The sequence below is a fragment of the Gavia stellata genome, chromosome 14 (genome assembly GCF_030936135.1).
Source record: "Gavia stellata isolate bGavSte3 chromosome 14, bGavSte3.hap2, whole genome shotgun sequence".
Lineage (NCBI taxonomy): Eukaryota > Metazoa > Chordata > Aves > Gaviiformes > Gaviidae > Gavia > Gavia stellata.
Genome location: NC_082607.1, coordinates 23,231,807 through 23,253,731, shown reverse-complemented (window position 1 = coordinate 23,253,731; position 21,925 = coordinate 23,231,807). Strand labels below are relative to the sequence as shown.

Here is a 21,925-nt window from a genome sequence, read left to right as displayed (position 1 = left end):
TGAGATACCTATTCTCTGGCACATTTTGTATGACCACGAGACACCTACCGTCAGAGGCCAAGCTGAACTACCGGGTGAAAGAGAGTGTTATCTTCCCAAACAGACAGCAGACAGGCATGCTGCTGCAGCAATCCACTAGGGAGTAGGCAGGAAAGGGAAATTAAAGCTGACACACAATTAGAGTAAAGTGAGTCTGCAAGTGCTCCTGAAAGCCCATGGAAAGAAAAGGGAAATCGGGCAGAAGCTATTTCTAGGCAGAATTTGGGGGTGAGAGAAGCAGAAATAGGCTTTTGCTACAAACTAAATTCAAACCCTCCCAAGAATCCAAATTTAGCATTTAACACTTCTGGTATCTGCTTGCTTTGTGCCAGCTCACACACACTAAGCTGCAGCCTGATTGCAGAAATGAAAGAAGGGGAAAAAAAAAAAAAAAAAAAATCAGAAAAGGTTTCTTGCAATTAGCTTAGATAGACCTAAGGAGCTCTGCCTGATTTCCAACACAGGGAGCACTCTGGAATCTTAATGAAGGTAAAGACAGGCAGAAGGGCTCAGCACCTTTGGAAAAATCAGCCCACTTATCCTTGTAGATGACACTGCCTTATCTAGTTAACATTGGCACTTGGCTTGTATGCAGCTGGCAGCATGAACTAGCGGATGTTAAACTCATTCATTGTGATGAGGCAGTGAAAGGGAAAATAACTTGAGGAAAGCAGGGAGCAGGAATTCTGCTGTCTTAGCCAGTCAGGAACTGCTAGATATATTCCGATATATGCTGCTGAGGACTTTCCACGGGCTGCCTTCTCCAGCTTTGCAAAACCCTGCAAGCAAATAAAGAGAAGGTGAACACAGGAACTGGGTACTGCACAAAACACTGCATTACGGAGGTCAGTGGAGCAGATGAATGTGCAGGAATGGGACGAAAAAGGCTAGCCAGTCACATTGCATTAAGAGGCAAAAAAAGCAGCCACATACACAGTGAGGCAGGTGCCCCTTTCCCTCCTCCTCTCTATCATGAGGTGGAGGGAGGAAAGGAGGCCCCTCTTCATAACCCCAGTGCAGTGGCGTGACTCCTGCCCCATCCAGATAATCAGACAAAACAAAACCATATCCAACCTACTTCCTTGCTGATCTGCTGACAGAGTGTACAACTCTTTAGTTTGCTCAGTGGTTTTCATCTCAAAGGATCTCATGTCACCTGCCACTGACATGCTGCCTCCTTGCTGGAGGAATGTTACGGCTGCAAACAGCACCCAGCCCCCTGCAGCGGGTTAGCCCAGGGCGCAAGGAGGAACTCTCTAATTACCTTCAGAGAGGACTCTCAACCTCTAAGGGACATTTCTTTCATCACTCAAGTCAGCCCTCTCCTTGTCGCCCCCACGTGAAGCTAACACAGCCTGTTTATCACATTATGGCCAGAGATTCTGGCTCTAACCGAGACCCCTGGGACCAGCTCTAGCGTGTTTTTAGCTAATTCTGCAACAAGGGTCACTGCTTCCCACTAAAAAGCCACAGGAAAATCCCTGTATGGGTCACTCAGTAAATGTGAGGGTTAAATGCTCTTCATTCAGTAAACTCCATGAGCTCTCTCATCCAGCCATTTATGCTGACACTGTAAAGGGGCACTCACCTAAAAGAGTTTCTCGTAGCACTTGTCACAGTGGACGATGTCCCGGTGGATGAATATTTTATCCAGAAGATCTCCCATTGCTTTGTGGCAAATTCCACACTGCCAAAGGGAAAACAAGAGTGGTTGGACAGTAACCAAAGCACCGTGCAGTAATGACAGCATGGAGGGGGCAGAGAAACAAACAGTCTCTGTACCATTTTATAAAGGTGTGAGGATGCCAAAGCAGTGACCTAGTTTGAGGCTAAACTTTTCTACAACAGACAAATGCCACTGCAGGCTTCCTCCTCCCACACTCACCATTTCCACAGACTTCACTTGTAAACTTTGCAAGGTTTGAGAGATTCAGCAAGACCTGCACTGGGGCACAAAGGCCACAAAGCAGCAAGTCTGCCACAAAGACAGGGACATGAGGAAAGAGGGTGCTCCTATTCTATCAGATGACAATAAAGAATTCTCCTTGTTCTAATATGCATTTATCTGAGGAGTTGAAAAACTCTTGGGGACACAACCAACACCTGTGACTGCGTGACTTTTTTTTTGTCCCGATGTGGATGCAAGCATTTGGCACACACTATATATATTACTCTGAAAGTCTGAGGACAGAATTTGCACGAAGATTTCTCCTCCCACCGCTCCATTTCACAGCAGCACACAGAAGGCACTCAGTAGTTAAGGGTGGGGTTTTTTACCCTGAAACAGTATTCATGGCAGCAGATGTTAAGATGCTCTATTATGATTTTAGGGCAGTCTCGGATCTCACGGCTGCAGTAGCTGCAAACAGGCTCACTGGACCTGTGAAGGGAGAAAAGAGTGAATTCCTCTGTACCACAAGCTGGTTCCAGTCCCAGCACTGGTACCAGAGGTTTCTTACCTAACACCAGCACCGCTCTGCACCAGCTACTTGCTTCTACATGTGTTTGACTGTGCCAAGTGACAGTACAGAAGGACGTGTGTTGTCTCAGGGATGCAGAGACCACAACAGCAGGGCAGCAAAGATCTTTAAGTCAATATCACTGTATTTTCCAAAGATCATTTACACTTCACACTGTTATTTCACCAAACACATATTCTAAAAACACCAAACCAATATTCTAAAAAAGCAAAACCTTACAGTCATCTCTCTTTAACAGTTTGCTGAAACCCCCAAGGGCAGCCCCAAATTGTCCTACCTCTGCAGGGGAGCGCTGGACAGGTAGCTGTGGTGGCTGTAGGTTGCTCTCTCCAAATCGGTCAAATCCACAAGGCTGCCACTGGAGACAAAAGGAAATATCAGCACTTGACAGTCATATATGGGAAGTGCATCTCCGACGGAATCATTAATTATTAACCTAAAGTCCTAACTGCAACTTCCCAGCTGCCTGTTCCTTGGAGAGAACGTTGGTCCTTCCTAACCAGCTCTGAAAAGGCATTTTCCTAATAGAGAGGGCCGCACTGATTGTCGGAGCGGGGCTGTCAGCAGCAGTAGCTCCACTTTTGCTGTATTCATGCTGCAGATACTCCATAGGAGTGGCAGTGTCCTGCTCCCTGCCCCACACCACAATCACTGTGCCTCAGGTCAGATCCAGAGCCCACTCTGGGCTCAGCCTGGCAGATAAGGTTTGCAAGGAGTAGGCACCTCCAAGGGCAAGCAGAGACAGCAAAGAGCTGGTGGCCCCAGCGCCTAACTTCAGAACATTGAAAAAATATGTCTGGCTGCTGCTGTCCCCATGGGGAAAGGCAGGATGTGGGCAGCATGGCTGGGAAACCGGGGCACGCACCCTGAAATGGGACCCCTTCGAGCCTGAGGCCAAGGGAGGTGGCACAGGCACACAGCAGCCCTGCCCTGCAGACCCTCCCACCCTGTCACCCCCTGTGCCAGGAGGAGCAGGGGGTGTCAGGAAGCCGGTGCAGTTAGTCCCACCCAAAGGTCTGTCAAATGCAGCTCAGGAAGGGGCTGAGAAGACCTAACCTTGCCAAAGCAAAGGGAAAGATACTGCTCCCTCTTGCTCTTTCCCTCCTCCAGTATGTTCCCAATCACATGCTCCCACCCCCTTACTCCTTGCCAGCCATCAGACCCCTCTGTGAGCCAGGTTGTCTCATTAAAATGGCAGAAGGCGGCAAGACTGGGTGGGCTGGGAGCAGGGATAAAAAGAAGGGGAGCAGGAGAGGAGGAGGGGGAGCAAGGGCTCCCCCGTCAGTGAGAGCCACGGCTGCCTTGGCTCTGCTGCCCACGGGCCCACAGCATGCCGTCCAGCAGGTCAGGAGTTGGGACGTGCACAGGCTGTGACCCAGACCATGGGGACCGTCATATTTTTCACCGGCTGCTTGATGAGATTGGCAAAATCCTGTGCTGGCTGCTGGACAGGCAACCTGTGAAACCCTGCCTCCAATACACTCGTCGGTAAAACTTCTCTGGCCTCACTGCAGTCCTGATGTTTACATATGGACCCTATAAATAGCAGCTATTTTCACTGCTTACTAAACTCCCAAATCCTAAACTATTACACAGGAAAAGGCATGGAACGCACCCTTAGTTTCACCTAGCTAAGCATTCCCTCTCTGCCTTCTGTTTGCCTGTGTTTTTTAGGCGCTGCGTCAATATGCTTATCTTTAGTTGCTGACATCTGCTTTGCCAACCTATAGGAAGGGCTAGAGATTTATGGAGTCTGTAATCAGCTACCACAGTAATGCCAACACAGCACTGAGGGAGGATAAATGCCAGCAGGGAGGCATCAAACTGGGTGTTAACTGGCTGCCACATCAACATAAGCACAATGTACACAGGGCCATATTCTGCTCTCAGTCACATCGGTGTCAATCTGGAGTAGCTTTACTCAGTTATCTTTGAGCAGAACACAAAAGACTGAAGATTTAAGCTTGAAAATGGCATCTTTTAACTATTTCTAACTCATAAAAAACTTTTTTGAGTGAGAACCCTCAACGTCCACATTCTTTCACCAATTCAAATCGTTTATGTGTGCAAATGCACAGTGAAGCTTGACAGTGCCAAATATGCAGGCTAAAAACCAGCAGTGTAGTGTTTTCATCCCGTCACCCACCTCAGAGGCCAACCCACTTAGAGGGTGAGTTTACCCCTCCATGAGGAGTTGTGGGACAGAGGTCGTCCCATCACCGCAACGGGACTAGACAGCACAGTGGACTGCAGAGATATCTGTCTGGGTTCCCAAAGCAGCACTGCTGTCTTAGCAAAACTCTCTGCCCACCCAATGTAATAATCCCTCCGAGGCTAATTAGCTCAGGCACAATGCCATGCTGACACAGTGCTAACTGTTCCAGCTCGGGAGCTTGCTTGGCCTGTGTTAGCTGGCAAAGCCATACGCTGTTGCTTTGCACACGTATGGAAACACATGACTGTCTCTGGACACTCCTCATACCTGCCATAGCGTGGGGAGGCTGATAACTCGCTGCTGTTCATGTACTCCTTCACAAAGAGGACCCCTTTTCTAGGAACGGATGGAAACAGAACAAGAAGCATTTGCATTAGAAAAGGCTGGAGCTAATGAGAGACAGTGCAAGGGACCACATGTGTGCCCTTGGACACGTAACGCGTGCACGAAAAGGCACAGAGCGAGATGCTGTTGTTCTTGAATAAATACTGAATATCAAGCATTGTTGCTAAATAATGCCTAATATACCCCTCTAATTAACCCACCAAAACAAATCAAGTTAATTAAAAAGAATGGAATGGATAATATAAGTCTCTCATCCAGTTATCCCCTGTTTTGCAAGGATAAGTCTTTTTCAAATCATGTCAGGATTATGCACACAATAAGTATTTAGAGAGCTTGCAGTTCTGCCCGTTAACATTAAAACCCTACTGCCACAGCACTACTTACAGTGACTGTTTTGTCACTGGAATATCTCCAGCGTTTTCAGCCATTATAAATTGCTACTGGTTTGTTTTGGGGATGTTTTTGCTTACTGAGCTGACCTTTCTTGCGTATTCCTCCCTCTTTAAAATTCTGATTTCAAAATGACATGCCCCCATCTGTCTGTCTGTCTACAGCTCTGTCGCAGATTGAGAGGAGACACTGTGCCCACCGGCTCTCTTCCCAGAGCCATGAAATGAACTAATCAGGCTCTTTCTCCATGGTGCATTTTCATTGCTGCCTATAAGCTATGATTAATCCTCTCTTCTTATATGAGCAAACTAAGCCATGTCACAGCTAAGGAAAGAACAGAAAACCTAAAATCTTTTTTTTTTTTTAACTTAGCATAGACAGTTCCCATGTCAAGCGTTTCAGATGAGTCTCCTACTTAGACAGGTGTTGTGATAAGCAGGCTGTAGCAAGGCCAGGAGGACCCAAATATTGCCCATCAAAGCCTATGCTGACCTCTCACCACTTTGAAACCCCTCTTTAAACTGTGTAAAACTGTGCGGCTCCTCTGAGGTGGAGCCTGTGGAAACCACAAATCCCAGAATACAGCTCTGAGTTGAGCAGCTGCACCGTGACGCTATCTTCTGTAACACATGCCAGCCCCACCGAAATCTGATCCGCTTGCTGTATGTGGACTGCTCACTTGCTCATGACAGGCAACAAGGCAAAGAGTCTTCCAAGAGCCGCACACCTACAATGAGTGTGTATGGCATGAGGAGCTCCATTGTGTCCCTCCAGCTACAATGTGTTATGGAGCATTCATGATTTTGCCACGCTAAAGAGAAAAGACTCATACAAGAGAACTCATACAAGTGAGCTACATCCTGCTCTCTAAAAAATGGCACCTGTAAAAGAGTACCCAGCCCATCTCTCCCTTTTGGGCGGCTCTGACCACAATGGCAGTGTCTGTGCTCTTAGATAGAAGCAGCTGAGAAATGTCCAATGGCCCAGATGCCAAGCAGCAAAGCCTGGCTTGTCTTCACCAAACAGGACAGCTGCATGCAAAACCTGTATTGCAGCGGGACGATCTTGACCACCCATTGCTCTTTACCCGGCAGCGCTGGAATCAGGCTGGTAGCCAAAGGCCGCTGGGCTGTTGTGCGGTGAGGTGGTAATCGGACTGCAGATCCTCTCACTCGAACTTGAGAGCAGCCTGGCGAGAGAGAGAAAAGTCTATGAGCACTGGAAACATGAGCCATGACATGATCTAAGCTGGCAGCCAAGAAAAGACCTACCATTACTTGTTAGGAGAGTGCAGTATTAAGGCCCTTAACCATACAGATTAATTCATCTTCATCACAGACCAAAAAGGCTCCTTTCTCTTTTTATATCTGCCACATAACAGTACCACTTCCCTGGAGAAGTGATTTGGAAAAGTATCATTCATAGGGCCATGGGAGAAAAGATCAAAACAAGCTCTTTAAATAAGTACAGACTATAAGTGAATCATGTAGCCTGAACAGGAGCAGCTGTGGAGAGAAACAGCACACAACGTATTGCAGGAGAGGAGGAGATGGGGACATACTGGCCAAAGTCCAACATAACTATCCCCAGCATAACTATCCCCAACTTAGTAATTTCAAAAGCTGCACAAGGGATAAGGCAGCAAAACTATGGCTACTAAAATGTCTTTGGAAAACAGCTCTGCCTATCCACTTAGCAATGAGACCTGTTCAGTTTGCCTTGCAGGGGTGAAGCGGATCTTGCCTGGAGGCTATCCAAGGATCTTGTGCCTCCTGTTCACACCCACAACATACTCCCCTCTACAGATCCAACACTCAGACGAACGCTGGTGCCTCCATACAGTGTCAGACTGCATGTGGATTGACTGACACTGCCACGAAGGACTGCAGAAAGCCCAGGGTAGTGGTATTCCATATTGGATACCTCCTACCCCTTTCAACAGCCTTGTTCTGGGACCCATTCAGTCATTTAATCACTGACATTCTGGAGATGGTGATCCTCTCTCTTGACATGTCTCTTTTCTTTTAGCTCTTTCTTTTCTGTAGCCTCTGCAAAGGCTGATTTCTGGTCAGGGGAGGGTAGCCAGGAACCAGCCCTTCATACTCCTGTCACTCTGTTCGGGCACCCCACATGGTGAAAAATCTCCAGAGACCAGAGATGGACGTATCACAGACCCTGTGCTGGGTAGCTTTTGCTAGGAATGGTTTAAGAGTAGTTCTGTGCCTCTAAGATCACACATCCAATCCCTGGAAACCATTCATCTCTCTTTCAGCTCTTGGCTTTGCTTCCTAGCTTCTCTTCCACAGCAGTTTCATGGAAGTTGCCCTCACAACCATCAAGACTACCCATTTACCTGGTGCTGTTATAGTTTAAGCTGTCCATGTAGAATGGCACCCTGTGGCTTCTCTGGGAAATGGACATGGTGGTATCTCTGGGAAGGGAGTCGTGGCTATGAAAGGAAGCGATACAATCTCAAGCACTGAACTTGAGCACAGGAGGGATTCTCACAAGTGATGAGAATCTTGGCTAATTGTCTCCCTGCTTAGCATCAAAATCACTCACGCACTGCAGCCATACACGCAAACAGCACCTCACTGCACATGCTTAGGTCCAGGGAATTAGTAAGAACTGGGTCAGGACACTCCAGGTACTGGGTAAATATAGCAGTGGGGAATTCTTTGGGTTAACAAGTCTGGATCCCACCCTTTGACTTCTTACCGTCCAGCTGCAGGGTTAAACTCGCAGTGCCCCCTGGCACCAGCACTCTCATATCTGCTGTTCCTAGGGCTGCTTCTCCCATCATAAACTCTCCCATCGTAATCTGGGGTAGGTCTGGCAAGGAAGCACAAAGCCCTGATTACATTGTACCTGGAGTCACATTGGCTAACTAATATTTTGTCTCAGCAGTCACTGTCACAAGGCATTCTCCCTTTGCTTTGCCCATTTCACCTGTGCTGGTTCTGCAGCTGCAGCATGCATACAAAGCTCTCAGGCTAGGAAAGCAGACTCAAAATCCAACACTTGAGGATAAAGCCGAAGCAGTTCATAAATGGATATATCTTCAATATTGTTTCCTTTCCCGGCGCTCCCCAAAACCACCACTGTGCCATCTGCACATGTGAACTGCTGACCACCTGGCCCATCCGGGTGTCAGACCTGCACATTTTCACTTTTCCAAGACAGAATTCATTATTGGAATGGCTTTAACCTGTGGGCAGAGCTCAGGCTCTTTCAATAGAGAAAATGAGCTTATAGCTTATGGTCATTCTTTTCTTGCAAGTGCCCTGGGGCACAGATTATGTTTATATTGTATATGAGCACTTTGATCCTGATTAAAGCTTCAGGCTACTGTATAACTTAATGTTAAACAATGCTGAAAAACACTGCAAATCAAGGCTGCATTAAAGAGAGAAAGAGGGACAGGCTAAGCTCATCATAAGATGAGAAAAACCTTGCTCTGGGCAAGACATGCATTTGTTCTATGATATAAACCCAAGGGCAGGAATGAAGCGCGAGTTTCTTGCACTGCAGAGAGACATGTCAGCATCACACGGTGCCAGGGGGTGGTAACAGGCTATGATGTACAATAAAGGTCTGTCCCATTTTTTCTAGTCCTAGTCTGCAAATGCCTCCAAAAGCAAATGAGAGCTTTGTGGCACCGACTTTCTGAAAAATGCTAAAAGTAGTGAAGGCTATATTCAGATCCCATGAATGTAGATATATACATAAATAGTAGTTATAAGTGTACAGCTTGTCTCTTATGTCATTGAGGGTCATGAGAAATAAAAAAACAGACTGCTCCTGAATCATCATCTCTGCAGTTAGAGGAGAAGCAGATGTGGTCTCTACACATCTGTCAGGTTTCCATGCACCGTGTAGGTGGTCTGAATACAACCTGCTAAGAACCCTCCAGCGTTACACAGCAATTATCAACTCAGATCTCCTGAATCCCTTCTTCAGACCTTCAGGTCCAAAAATGATCTTGTTCCATGTATTGTGAGACCTGGCAATACTGTTGCTCCCTCTGGGAACAAAATCCTCTCTCGCTTCTTGATGCAGCGACCATACGACCTGGACCAGAGTTTCCGTCAAATATTTCCGTGCCAGCAGCTTTCCCTGTCTCTGCATCCCACCCCCAAACCCTTACCTTCTGGTGCTGAATACTTGGCTGTCTACGTAGGATGGTATCCTGTGACTGGGTGCTGACATGCTGGTGTTAAAAGGCTGGCGGTCCACGTACAGTGGCATGGGATGTTGGGTCTCATACATGCTGAGAGCACTCTCCTTTGAGCTGAAGTTAGACCTGCTGAAGAATTAAGAGCCAATTTGACCATAAAGCTGGTGACTGTATTTGCTATGACCAGCTCACACAAGTGTTCAGGATTTGCCGAGGCCGGATCATGCCTCTTTCTACTGGCAATAAGGAACACCTGGGACACCATGCTGTTAATAGGTTCTTAAGGTCAGGAGGAATGGCAGAGGTCTACGCTACTCACCCTCACCTACATGAGCTGAATTCACAGCACAATGAAATAGTGCAAGATTCAGCAGTCATCTAAATTAATTTGTTAACTGAAATGAAATATGAACAACCATATGTGGGTGGAATCCTAAACCTAATAATCCTTTTGTCGGTATCATTTGATTAGTATACACTACACAAATTTACAGCCAAGTTTGTATCAAGAAGCAGGAATGGCAAAGGATGAGGGTTTGAGAGCCACTGACGGGGACAAACAAAGGGGTAGTCCCACTGTACCTGGCTGCCACTGGGTTAGTCTCACTGTGTCTCCAGTCTCCTGGGCTCTCCTGGTGACTATCTGCGGTGGGACGGGTTTGTTCTTCACAAGCTGGAGTGATCCTGGTCAGGGAGGAAAAAGCCTGTTAGCAGCTTTAGCACTTGTCTCTAAACCTGCCCACTGTGGTGAGTAAATGCAGTAACATCATGATTATGTTGGTTTCTGAATTCACTAGCCAAGAAATGAGCATTTGTAATGCCTTTGGACAGGGCAGGAGGGAGAAGACAAGATGCGCGAGGTAGCAGTAAAGCATGCCTGGTCCCCTGGCTCCATACCTTTCCCGGCGTGGGTCAGATTCATTTGCATGTTGGGTCTCTGGAGCAGTGACGCTGCTTTCTCTAGGCAGAGAGCTGGACCTGCCAAGACAGAAGACCATTGTAGTCTGAAGAAGTCCCACTGTGCTTAGAATTACTGTAGGAGTAGGTGCAACCCCTGGTGGATCTCCTGCCTCAAGAAATATCCCTGCATGGGAATATGCCAGGTAATCCAAAAAGAGATGTGGAAAAAACCCAGAGGGAAAATACAGATCTCTTAAAAAATAAGGCTGAAAGGAAAGAAAAATAAAGCTCCTGAGGAGCATCAGTTACCTGTTTACTCTTCCCAAACTTGACATCTTAACTCTGGTCATTTAGTTATGACCATTATGGGTTCTCCGGTCCCTCTACGTTACATTTCAGACTGCTAAGAGCATGAGCTGGCCTCACCTGGGTACCACCTCACTACATAAACCCACTGCAGAGCCACCCTGGATTTACACCTGTCTACATTAATCTAGGGAAAAGTTTGTTTGCTTTTTCTATCTGGTTTTGTATGTTTGTGCACATCAAGCCCTCTGGGAATCCTGATACCTTGTAGAAAATCTGAAACTGGCTTGGATTCTTGTATCAAAACTGCATTTAATTAGACTCTAAGGAATTAATTCTCAAAATGCTTTCAAAGATCCTACCCTGAAACATTAAGCTTGATGAAAGAGGAGGCAGCTCTTACGCTTTACTTGCTACTAGTTGAGGGCTTCCCTTCACCAGCATTAACTTGATCCCTGCAAGCTCGCTAAGGGGGTAAGCCAGAAAATTATTGGCACAGTCACCCAAGTGAAAGCAAGATCAACTTATTTTGATTCCTTTGCAACAAAGGTAGATACCTTAAATTCTTACTTCTGGCAAAACACTAATGTTCACTGAGCTATAGATTCCCATTCAGGTTGGGATGTTCTAAGTGCCTAAAGAAGATATGTTTGTCTAGGAGCTCAGACTCAAAACCAATTTACTGAAAAGAGCAGGAGATAACTCCCAAGTCCTTCAGTGGAGTGATGCTGCAGAAGCACTCCTGACTGTTCCCTTGGTAAGTCGGATCCAAAGTCACTGCACCTGGAAGTGCTAAGACTCTCAGATCAGGACTCTGCATTTCTCTTGGTAACTTGGTAAGCTTGAGGGCTTATCCAAGGGAAGTCTGTGGACTGGGGGAGGCATGGAGTGGGCAACAGATGGAGTTTTATCCATCTTGGTCACTTTGCTGGGGGGTACTGGAGAGAAAGGGGAAGTTTTCTCTCTGTAACTTTTTTCTTCAGCAGTCTAACTTCCACTCACATCCCTCGGGACTGGGAACAGCTCCTTTTGCCTCCCTGCGTGATGAAGAACTACAATTTGGAATATTTATGGTACATCCAAGATAGTTCCATTCATCAGAAGAACCCAGGAGGACAGGACACTGACATCATTGCTCTCTCCCTGCTGCTTTTCCCAGCGCCCCTTCCTGAGCTCCCTCCTCCACAGTCCTCACTAACCACACACTCTGCTGTCCCACCACTCACTATGAAGCTCCATGAAGAAAGCCCAGCTTAGTGACTCCTAACCCCAACACAGCATCCTCAGTCCCTTCTCCAGAACCACCTGCAGTAAATTCCCCATGTTCTCTCATCAGAAAAAGCATGCCCATTATTTCTCTTGCCTTCTTGAAGTGACTTCTTCACTCCGCACACAGGGTGGTATCTCCTTGCTAATGTCCATGCTCCCACTAGTGCTGTCCTTGGAGCATGGCATGGACCTGGGGGAGAAGAGCAGTCTGGTTTACAAGTTGATTTGAAGATGGGTTGCTCACTGAAACACATGTGTGAGGAAGCCAAATTTGACCAAGAGGCTCAACTCTTCAAATTTAGGGGGAAAATACAGACAAAAAGCAAAGAAATCAGTCCACAGACTCCTTCCATTTGGACACTTAGCCCTGCACTGTTTGGCACGAGGCAGGCTGAAGGCACCAAGACAGCCACCGCAAACCCAGTGGAGTCACAGGTCAGCGGGAAGGAAAACGGTCCTGTGCCAGGGTGACCAGAGTGTGGCCTGAGACCTGACGCTGACTGGATAAGTTCAGAAATGAGACCCAGCGTTACCACGGAGGTGTTACCCCGTGCCAGGTTAGGTTGCTTATTGGTGTATGTCTCTACAGGCAGTCTCTGCTTCCAAATTTAAGGTCTAGGCAGCAACTCCTGGCAGTCCAGCTGGACAGTGCTTGATGCCTCCAGCTAATGAGGATGTTTTCTCCCATGCTTTCATATGAAACCATGGTAAAAGATTCACTCAGCAGAAGCAGCACTAGAATGAGGCACAAAAGGGGAGCCTGGGAGAAGATTTTATCAGCCTGTGTATGTGGGGAAAGACATGCAAGGAATTCACCTTCATCTTCCAGGAAAAGAGAGGGGGGTAATTATCTGGTTCCTTACCTAGTCATGCTGGGTTCACGTTCAGTACGTTCCTTCGACCTGGGAGGCTCTGGGCGGACATCATGGTCAGGAGGTTCTTGGCCCTTCTCAGTATGGTTGATTGAGTCCAAAAACCTAAAATAAAGATCTGTGCTTAAGGCAGTGGAGGAAAATACATGCTGATGTGGGTAGACATGCATTCCCTAGACAGGAGCCATCAGGCAGGGAGCAGGAGACACTGTTTGGCCAGAGCTATTCCAAACTGCCCTGGTACCAGGTCTGATGGGAAACATGCATACAAATCCTATTCAAGCTTACAGGATCACAGCTTAAGGCCTTTCATCTGAGATTGTCGCAGAAGGAAAATGTTAGGCACAGGAGAAAGCACTTGTGTCAGAATTCCTTGGACTGACAGATGCTTCTAACACCTCAGGACACACTCACGCATGGTTTTGCAGCATTCATAAATGCTTGCATAGTACTTGCTGAGATTGCTGGGCAGCAGAAGCTACTGACTGCCACTGTAGTACCAAGGGAACCATGCTGATGCTGAAGGACCTACGTCACATGCTGTCAGTGCAGAAACTGTCTCTTGGGCTTCACACAGGGTGTGAGTCTATCTCATCCAACTGGCTTTTCCCATCAGTACAGGTGAGATTGCCTGCTATAATGTGCCATTATAAAGTCCTCACTCCCATGTGCAAAGCAGAGGACCTGTTCAGGGGTCTCAGATACACTGGGAACAGAGTAAGACCTGAAGAATTATGAAGTGAATAGATACTGTGGGTGAGTCCTACTGACCACTTACCCTTCTTGGATCAGCTCTGGTTTATAGTCATCTGAGGCCTGCATGCTCTCGTGCCCCCTTTCTCTAGGGGTGCTCCCCTCTTTGAAATCTTGGGAAGACCTGACAAAGGAAAAGAAACCCCACTCATGGCTGCCAGGCACAAACACCTGAAAGCTCAGTTCAATGCACACTGAGAAGAAAGAAAGTCACAAGGCTTTGGCGGAGCATATTCCAAGGGCTAAGCTGTAAACGGCACAATGAAGCACTGACTTCAGCATGGCACAAAGCACTGCGTAACTGCTTGGAATTCAACAGATGGCTCAAGCAGCAACATTTTCACATGCTGAAATTAGCTCTTTAAAATACCAGTCCAAACTATGTTTTCTCTAGACAAACGTGCTGCTTTCTAGCATGAAAGTAGACCTGCAGGGTATCGGATTATTTGTTGTGGCTATATCATACATCAGGATGCATATGCCAGGACAGGCATCACATCTGATACGGTGTCTAATAATACCTGAGGCTGAATTTGAAATATTCCTCCCTGTCCAAAATTCTGAGGGTTTTTTTGTAGCCAGACTCACTCATTCAGTGTATCCAATGATACCACTCAACACAGCTTCATCTCCCCTTGCCTTTCTAGCTCAAACTCCCTTTTCTCAGGATGCATGTTGACTTTGCACCAGACCTTTGGCGTAACGATGCAGCTGTCTGTGAGAAGAGTTGGACCTGCTGGAGAAGCAGTCATTCCAGCATGGTAAGTACAGAGGCAGACTCTGAGGGAATCACTTGGGAAATGGCTGTGTTGGAGCTGTGCTTTATGAGACTCAACAGCTCTGTTGAGCTCTACCTTTTCCTCTGATATGGGAAGGGCCATCGGGAGCTTTCTGCCTGACAGTACTGTTCCAGACAAGGAGTATTAGCCCAGGAAGCCTGACCTAAGTCATGCCAGCAAGGAAGGATGGTAAAGACATGGATGTCCAAACAATGTTGGACTGAGGAGAAATGTGGCCTATTCCTAGTCCTGCTCCTAATTCAGAATGCAATTCAGCCATCCACGTACCATTGGCATCTGAAAGAGGCATTCAATGGAGATGTCTAAAAGGGGTAGGATAAAGTATTCAGCATTTCTGGAAGCATCTTTTTTTCCTCACCTGTGGCAATAGAGGGAATCTAAACAACTACTGCAGAGCAAAACCCCTCTTTCCTCAGCAGACTCCTGATGGGGGAGTCAAGTGACTCCTCCCTCACTGCAAGTCTTTTGGCAAAACACTCATTAGCTCATTGGGTTTCTGTTTGCTTATCTAGTGGGATAGGAACCCCTCCAGGGGAGCACTGTGGCTGCCTCCACTAAGGTTTTAGGGCATACAGTGCTATAGAAGTGATGATGATGATAGTTGTTTGGCTGTTTTTCCTGTGAATTTTTAGAGACTTTTGCCATCTCTGCACTAGAGTACAAAATCCAAAGTATTCAAAAGCTGTACCAGTCCATGCAAATTGACTCCCAGGAGGGCGCCCCAATTGTCCTACTGCCCCAGCTCACATCTGGCTCCATGCCTTCTCCCAGCAGAAGGTAAGGGAGAAGGAGTGGGTGATGCACACTTATATCCTACCGCAGGACTGGTACAGGATGCAGCAGACATCTCTGTCCAGACTGACAAGCACAGGACAGGTGTAGCCAAAGGGAAATCAGCGCTGAACTGTGCCACATGCAGCCAGGCTAAGGGCTGCTGCGAAGAAACTGGGAAATGTTAAATGTGTTTGCTGGGTGGTTAGTCTCCAGTGAACACAGCAGGAAATTTACTACTTCAGTGGATGCTGGAGAGACGAGGAGTTTAGAGCTGCTTAGACAAATGGCCCTTGTTATGCTGTTGTCCTTGCACTCAGTATTTCCTGAGCAATTAGTATTTCCAAGGCTTTCAACAATGACAACAATGAGAAAGAACATAGTAGCAAACATGGGGTTAACACCCCAGGTCCTTACGTCACTTCATTCCAGTAAGGCTTGCCATATGCTGGGACCTCGGGACTCGTGTATCTGCTCTCTTGGGTGCTGCTTCTCTCCTCATAGCCCAGGACAGATCTGATAATCAAAGAAAGGCCCATTACATCTGTAATAACTGGCACATGAATCCTTGCACTAGTGAATACTATCTACTCACCAGGCAAGGCTTGTGTCAATCTCTACCATTCACTGTCCCGCACCAGGATTTTTCTCTAGGGACCATATTTAGACTTCAGTTGCATTTCAGTGTATTTCAGCTACCTTTCACTTCCCTTGCTGCCACTCCAGCATCGCTGCAGCATTTCACTGGATTATCAGCGAATGAGGAGGTAGTGACTGAACCCCGCCAAACACACAAGCATGAAGAGGAGAAAAAAAGCTGGGATGCTTGGCTCATATCAAAGAAGATGGAGCAGGGATACAACACAAACCTCTTGGTTTATTTTGCAAGCTGCGCTTTAAACCTCAGCACAGTTGCCTTCATCCTTGGGACAAAAGCTGTGAAAAGAAGCCTCCTTCTGTGCCTGCCCATTCAGATTTCCCTTAATCTTCAGTATTACTCATACACCAGCTAAATTTACCCCACTCTTACCTTTTAAAGGAATATTCTGCGTTCTCTAGGTGCACAGGGGCTCTCTCAGTAGGAGGAGAAGGGACATCAGACTGCAAGCTAGACCTGACAAAAAAAAAAAGGAAGGAATCTACAGCTTGGTAGCTTGCCAAAGGCTTCAAGGGGTACTTGTATGAAATAACAACACTGCACTTTATATGAGACCAGAAAACAGAAAGTAATTTTCTCAGAGAACTGTTTTTCCTTCAGAAAAAATAATTTTCCCTCTCTCTAATCAAGAAGAATAGAGGCTCTTAGTGGAACTAATGCAGTTACTTGGCCTCAATTCACACATGTCTTAGCTGAATACATGACTTTTCTGGCCTGTCAAAGGATCATGCACCTGGGACAAGGCACAATATCAATAACTTTGAGAAAGACATTCCTACATTACTAGCAGCAGCTCTAGGTCTTGGGTTTTACACCGTCCTACTGGGAGCCTTGTGATCCTCCTCACCTCAGCTGGGAGGTTTAAAGACATCATTTGCTCACCTCAAGTCCTTTGGTAAGCCAATACACAGAGTCAAGTCCCAAAATAATGAACTAAAGTAAGTGGAGAAAGCAGCTTCAGGGAGATTAGTGTGTTTGATGTCAACAGCAGCAATTCTCTCCTGATTCTGCGCCTCCAACACTGTCAGGGGAGCAAGCATGCTCTAAAAAGCATGTGAAATGGAGGCACATTTGAGATCAATGCTAAAAGCAATGATAAAGCTGCTGTATCTGCTCCCAGGCTGCTTCTGTAGAATGAAGCTGATGCGTAACAGTGAACAGAAAGAATGCTGTTCCCACTGTTTAGCCACCTAGGATTTTCTGGCTCCCTTTGCTTTGTTGCCCAATTTGAATTCTGCTTCCAACTCTACTCTGGACAAGTTATTTATTCTCCCCAGCACATCTGCCCTCTGTGAGCAGCACTGTGGGTACCAGCACCAGGCCCTGACCTTGCAGGTTCAGACTTTGCATCATCCAGGTAGTGAGAGGTCTCGTACTGACGGTGCAGCTTGTCTGTAGCATCTGCAGGTCTGTCCCTGCAATTGGAGTTGGACCTGGTAAGAGAGGGAGTTTTGTGGGTCACAGAAGGAAGCTTAGCAAGCTGGAGAACAGAGCAAGAAGCAAAAATATCAAACATGAGATTTTCCCATCTCAAATATAACAACTTTTCCTCCTTCCTGCTTAGCTCGGTAAATTTCCTGCAGCAGACCTGAAGGGCAGAGACACAAATCCAACCAATTCACGCTCGTGCAGGGAAACAAGATGAAAGATCTCAGTCCATTTTGAGCTGGTGGATCAGGTCCACCCCCACTTTGCAAATGCATGCAAGTGCCGCTCCCAGAACACATTTGTTAGGGCAGTAGTAGGTCAGGAAAAGATTCCTCTCACTCTGAAATCGAGAAGAAAAAGTGAGTTTTACACTGTTAATAGGTTTACACTTACTTTGGTGGGTAAAATCCATTGTTGGCTTCTGTGTGTTCAGGATAACTGAAAAGGAGAAACACCAACTTTAGAAAGCATCTTTGGTTTGGTTAATGTTCTACAGTTATATTCTTACAATAAAAAAGAGGAGAAAAATCTGTAAAACTTCCCAGAGATGTTCCTCAGTATATTTTTACAGGAAAAATGGCAATAAACTTTGGGGAAATTCAGAGTGTATGAAGTACAAAGGAGCATTTATTAACTGTGAACATCATCAACATATGACAGATGCCAGTGGTATGGAGTCATCTGGAAATTCAAGCCAGGACTCTTCCAGAAACAGTGGGATGTCCTACAGCCCACAGCTGCAACAGAGGCACCTCCATCTGCACACACAGAAGGGAAGAAACAGCCCTGACATCCTCTGGCTTGTCTCAGGGGAGCTGACAAAATGAGGAACTTCAGGTGTCTGATCCAAAATCACGTTCCTGTTTTGTTGCTTCCAGGCTGTGGGCAGCAAACAGCACATGAGTGAACAGCTCTCACTGAACTTCTCTTCTGCATACCACAGGGGCAATGCCTTTCCACCCTCACTTCCACTTTCTCGGGCAGGACAAAAGCACAGTCACTGCTCTTCACAGTTCTCAGCCTTTCTCGATTTGTGAATCTCTAATTTTTTTCCAGTGAGGGTGCAGACTCCCTAAAAAAGCTGTGAAACGCACTGCCATAGAGCCTGCCACATGCTGCCGTAGAACAGGCAGGAACTGAGTTTTTTTAGTCACCTTCAGTGGATTGCTGAGAAGTACCCTCAGACTCACGGAGGTTTCTAGATCTAATTAAACCAGTGTTTTCTAGAGAGGGAGGTGTGCCACTGCAAGGACCACTGACAGTGGTGAAGAGCAGCACAGTGTGGAGCCCAAGCTAAGGAGATCCACAAGCTATCAGCTTGGTTGCATGCCAGAAACGCTGGTGCCCACGGGAGGGGCAGGATCCTGCCACAGATGGATGCTGGAGGGCTGAGGGCAGGTGATTCTCGTACACACAAAGGGCAAGCAGAGCAATGATGGTGGATTTCATTTGGGCATTTGGAGACAACAACCAGTTCAGCTACGCTGTCCTGCCTGTGATTATGGGATCTTTAACTACTTCCCACAATACCTTAGAGTCAGGACACAACTCTTCCTCATCACTGAAACTTTTGGTTTGCCAGACAGTTTACAGAATGTGCAATTTCCTTTTGTGTTTGGATTTTGGGGTTTGGTTTTTGGTTTTGGTTTTTTTGGGGGTCTCTTGTTGTAAAAGCAAATAGGTAGGTGGAGGTTGGAGGCCTAGAGAGACATTGAGTGTCAACCTCTCTTTACTGTAAAAAAAAAACCAAAACTTACATTCCAGAATTGATTTACATTTGGGAATAAACCCGGAAAAATGCAGAAATGACACACAGAAGTGAGTATTTTTTTGTATCATAGAAACTAAAGACAAAACCTGGAACAAAATATCGAACAATTTCATTGAAGAGGGTAGCGTTTTCTTTTTTTCCCCCTTCTTAAATAAAATTTTAGAGAAACTGCTGCAGTTCTGCAAATCACAGATTGAACTGTGTTTTTCCACCAGTAAATATCCATTCAGAGTTTCCACACAGCTCAAGAGCAGCAGTTTATGATTTGCACAACGCTTCAAATCAATAAAGGAGTTTCACGCTAACTCTACCTTCCATTTGTGGAAACCACGGTTGCTCTGGGGGCCGGTTCATGCCATGGGGACGGCTCAGACTTTTCCTTCAGAGGTTTATCACTAGAAAAAGGAAAAAGCCACTGAGATATGACCTGACAGCATTTATATTGTATCATGCTAGAACAGTCTACCAATATTTAGTTAGGAGAAGCACAAAATGGGGCTAACTCAATATATCAGGATAGTAAGGGCCAACCTTCTGAGTACAATGGGCCTCACTGCAGTTCATGGGTTAGAGAAATGTGATGCTCCCTGCAGTGAGGTACTGTTAAACCCTTTGCTCAGGTGAGCGTAAGTACCCTACAACGGTTGTTCTCTCTCTGCTCATGGGCCAGAAAGGCTTTCCTACAGGTCCACCAGCTGGATCCTACACCCATCTTTCACTCCCCCAGATCTGTCAAGCTGTGCGTCTGTCTCCTTCCTTCCCTACTAATTACTCTCTCTCCAGTTTTAGATGGTTTAAGTAATGAGGCATCCTCTAATTTCTCTGGAAGACTGACTCACAATTAGGAGCAGCTACATGACCCAAATGACCCCAAGTACAATGAGTGCATTGTAATCAGGCTGTCCCTGCAATGACATACAAGGATATATTTATGGGCCTCAGTTGAATGACCATGACAATAGTCCAGCCTCTACCTTTTCTCAAGCACTCTAGACTTTGCTTCAGCCTGAGATATTGGTTTGGCAACATTTCTAGCTTTATCTTCGCTGATGGATGTGGAGAGTGAGTTGCAATTAACCGTATATGCTACAGACACTCATTTGGTGAATCCAAGCCTTCTACAGCTGCTTATGCACAACAGAGCGAAAGGTGAGGGCACATGTACAACTTCACCTACTTCAGTCTAGACACAGCCAAAAATCCAGAGTGGTAACACTGAGAACAAAAAGAGCCCTGCTAATATGGGATATATTTTAAAAATCTGAAATGCTCCTGTGTACAGTCCAGAGGATGAAGACTACTGGACATAAGCATACAAGGAGGGCCAGAAGCTTCCCTGTCTCATCTGTGCAACTACACAGTGTCAGAACTCTGCCCCTTAATGTGTCCAGCACCTGTACCCGTGCCTTTAGGTTCCCAATCAGTTCCTTCTTTCTTAGGTTTTCCTCCATACAGCAGAGCTTTTTACACTTTCCCATTTTTCAGCCACCCCTTCAGACTTCCTACAGGGTGCAGAGGACCAGAACCACGGTTAGCAGGAGGCACCAGCAACTGAGGTTCAACACATCCCTTGTAGGTGGAAGAAGCTCCCCAGGCAACGACAGTGGGAGGGCAACTGGAGTGGTAAAAAACCAAAAAGCATGAAGCAGACTCTTTAGGGACTGAGCCAGAGAGGAGAATCCTTGAGGGAGGTGAAGCAAGAGCAGAGAAAACTGACGAGTTGCAGCCTAGCCAGCAGATGATGCTCTTGGAGTGCAGCCCAGGACCATGAGAGATCCCATCTGTTTGAGACCACTAGCAGGTATATACTATTTCTGAGCAAAAAGCAAGGTTATGCCTTATGTCAAGCAGCACAGATCAGCCTTTCTCAACTTCTTACCTATCCCCATGCTGTGACACAGTTTCTGATGAGGACTTCCCATTAGGGGCCTGTCTGTTTTCACCATTTCTGCAAGGAAAACAGCAAGAACAATTAGGTAGGGAGATGATGGGACACAACGTGAGCCATAGGAACTGTATGGCAAGGTGCTTGTTGAAGTGCGCTACGTACAGTGCAGGGATTGGATTAAAATGACAGCCTGATCAGTTTAGGAGACAAAGGTCTGCAGTTTTGGGCTCATATTCTCATCAGAAAGAACTGAGTAACGTTCAAGCTGTGGGAGGCCCACAGCTTCCATCTGGGTATATTTTCTCCCAGATTGCTAACGCTTTTGTAAAGTGCTGCTTTCTTAGATTCCCTATGCTATAGTATTTATTGTTCCATGACTGCACTGTGTCCAGAACAATCATGTGTATCTGGGAAAATACCACCAAGCAGAGCCAAAGTCTACAGTGCGACATGCTCTTAGCTATCCTTAGTGGAGCTTTAGGATGGTGCAGGGCCAACAGACCTACCTGATTTCAGAAGTGGAGATTCTCTCTGAAGTTTCACTTGAGGATGTGGTTGTTTGGCTCTTATTGCCCGTTTCAGTGCTGCAAGAGAAGGCAAAGAAAAAAGCTGTCATTCCTGAACAAACCAGCTCCCCACTGCAGCTGGCCAAAATTTTCCTGCATTCAAGCGTTCCTTTCTGCGAAGAAATAAAATAGAAAACAAACATCACTGTTTTCAATACATTCACTAACAAAGTCGTCTTATCAGAAGCAATTTTTAAATTCAGAACACTGATACTGCCAGAAATATCTACCTTCTGCCAACGATACACAAAGAATAAAAATAACAGAACAAGGTCAGTAATCAGAGTGCTGTTTGCA

General features: G+C 46.3%; 1 protein-coding gene across 1 annotated transcript in view; it reads right to left on the bottom strand.

The window, feature by feature from the left end:
* Window positions 1-1,627: 1,627 nt before the first annotated feature.
* The window catches only part of ZNF185 (zinc finger protein 185 with LIM domain), a 33,104-nt gene continuing 12,806 nt past the window's right edge, over window positions 1,628-21,925 (bottom strand). Inside the window, exons 12-31 of the mRNA XM_059824557.1 lie at window positions 21,569-21,646; window positions 21,054-21,122; window positions 19,486-19,569; window positions 17,797-17,841; window positions 17,256-17,408; window positions 16,348-16,425; window positions 15,735-15,833; window positions 13,772-13,870; window positions 12,985-13,098; window positions 12,216-12,311; window positions 10,544-10,624; window positions 10,229-10,330; window positions 9,617-9,775; window positions 8,188-8,301; window positions 7,823-7,918; window positions 6,557-6,658; window positions 5,002-5,070; window positions 2,797-2,877; window positions 2,317-2,419; window positions 1,628-1,726 (exon numbers count right to left, since the gene is read on the bottom strand). Coding sequence (XP_059680540.1) covers window positions 1,628-1,726; window positions 2,317-2,419; window positions 2,797-2,877; window positions 5,002-5,070; window positions 6,557-6,658; window positions 7,823-7,918; window positions 8,188-8,301; window positions 9,617-9,775; window positions 10,229-10,330; window positions 10,544-10,624; window positions 12,216-12,311; window positions 12,985-13,098; window positions 13,772-13,870; window positions 15,735-15,833; window positions 16,348-16,425; window positions 17,256-17,408; window positions 17,797-17,841; window positions 19,486-19,569; window positions 21,054-21,122; window positions 21,569-21,646 — 1,921 coding nt within the window. The remainder of the gene's footprint in view (window positions 1,727-2,316; window positions 2,420-2,796; window positions 2,878-5,001; window positions 5,071-6,556; window positions 6,659-7,822; window positions 7,919-8,187; window positions 8,302-9,616; window positions 9,776-10,228; window positions 10,331-10,543; window positions 10,625-12,215; window positions 12,312-12,984; window positions 13,099-13,771; window positions 13,871-15,734; window positions 15,834-16,347; window positions 16,426-17,255; window positions 17,409-17,796; window positions 17,842-19,485; window positions 19,570-21,053; window positions 21,123-21,568; window positions 21,647-21,925) is intronic.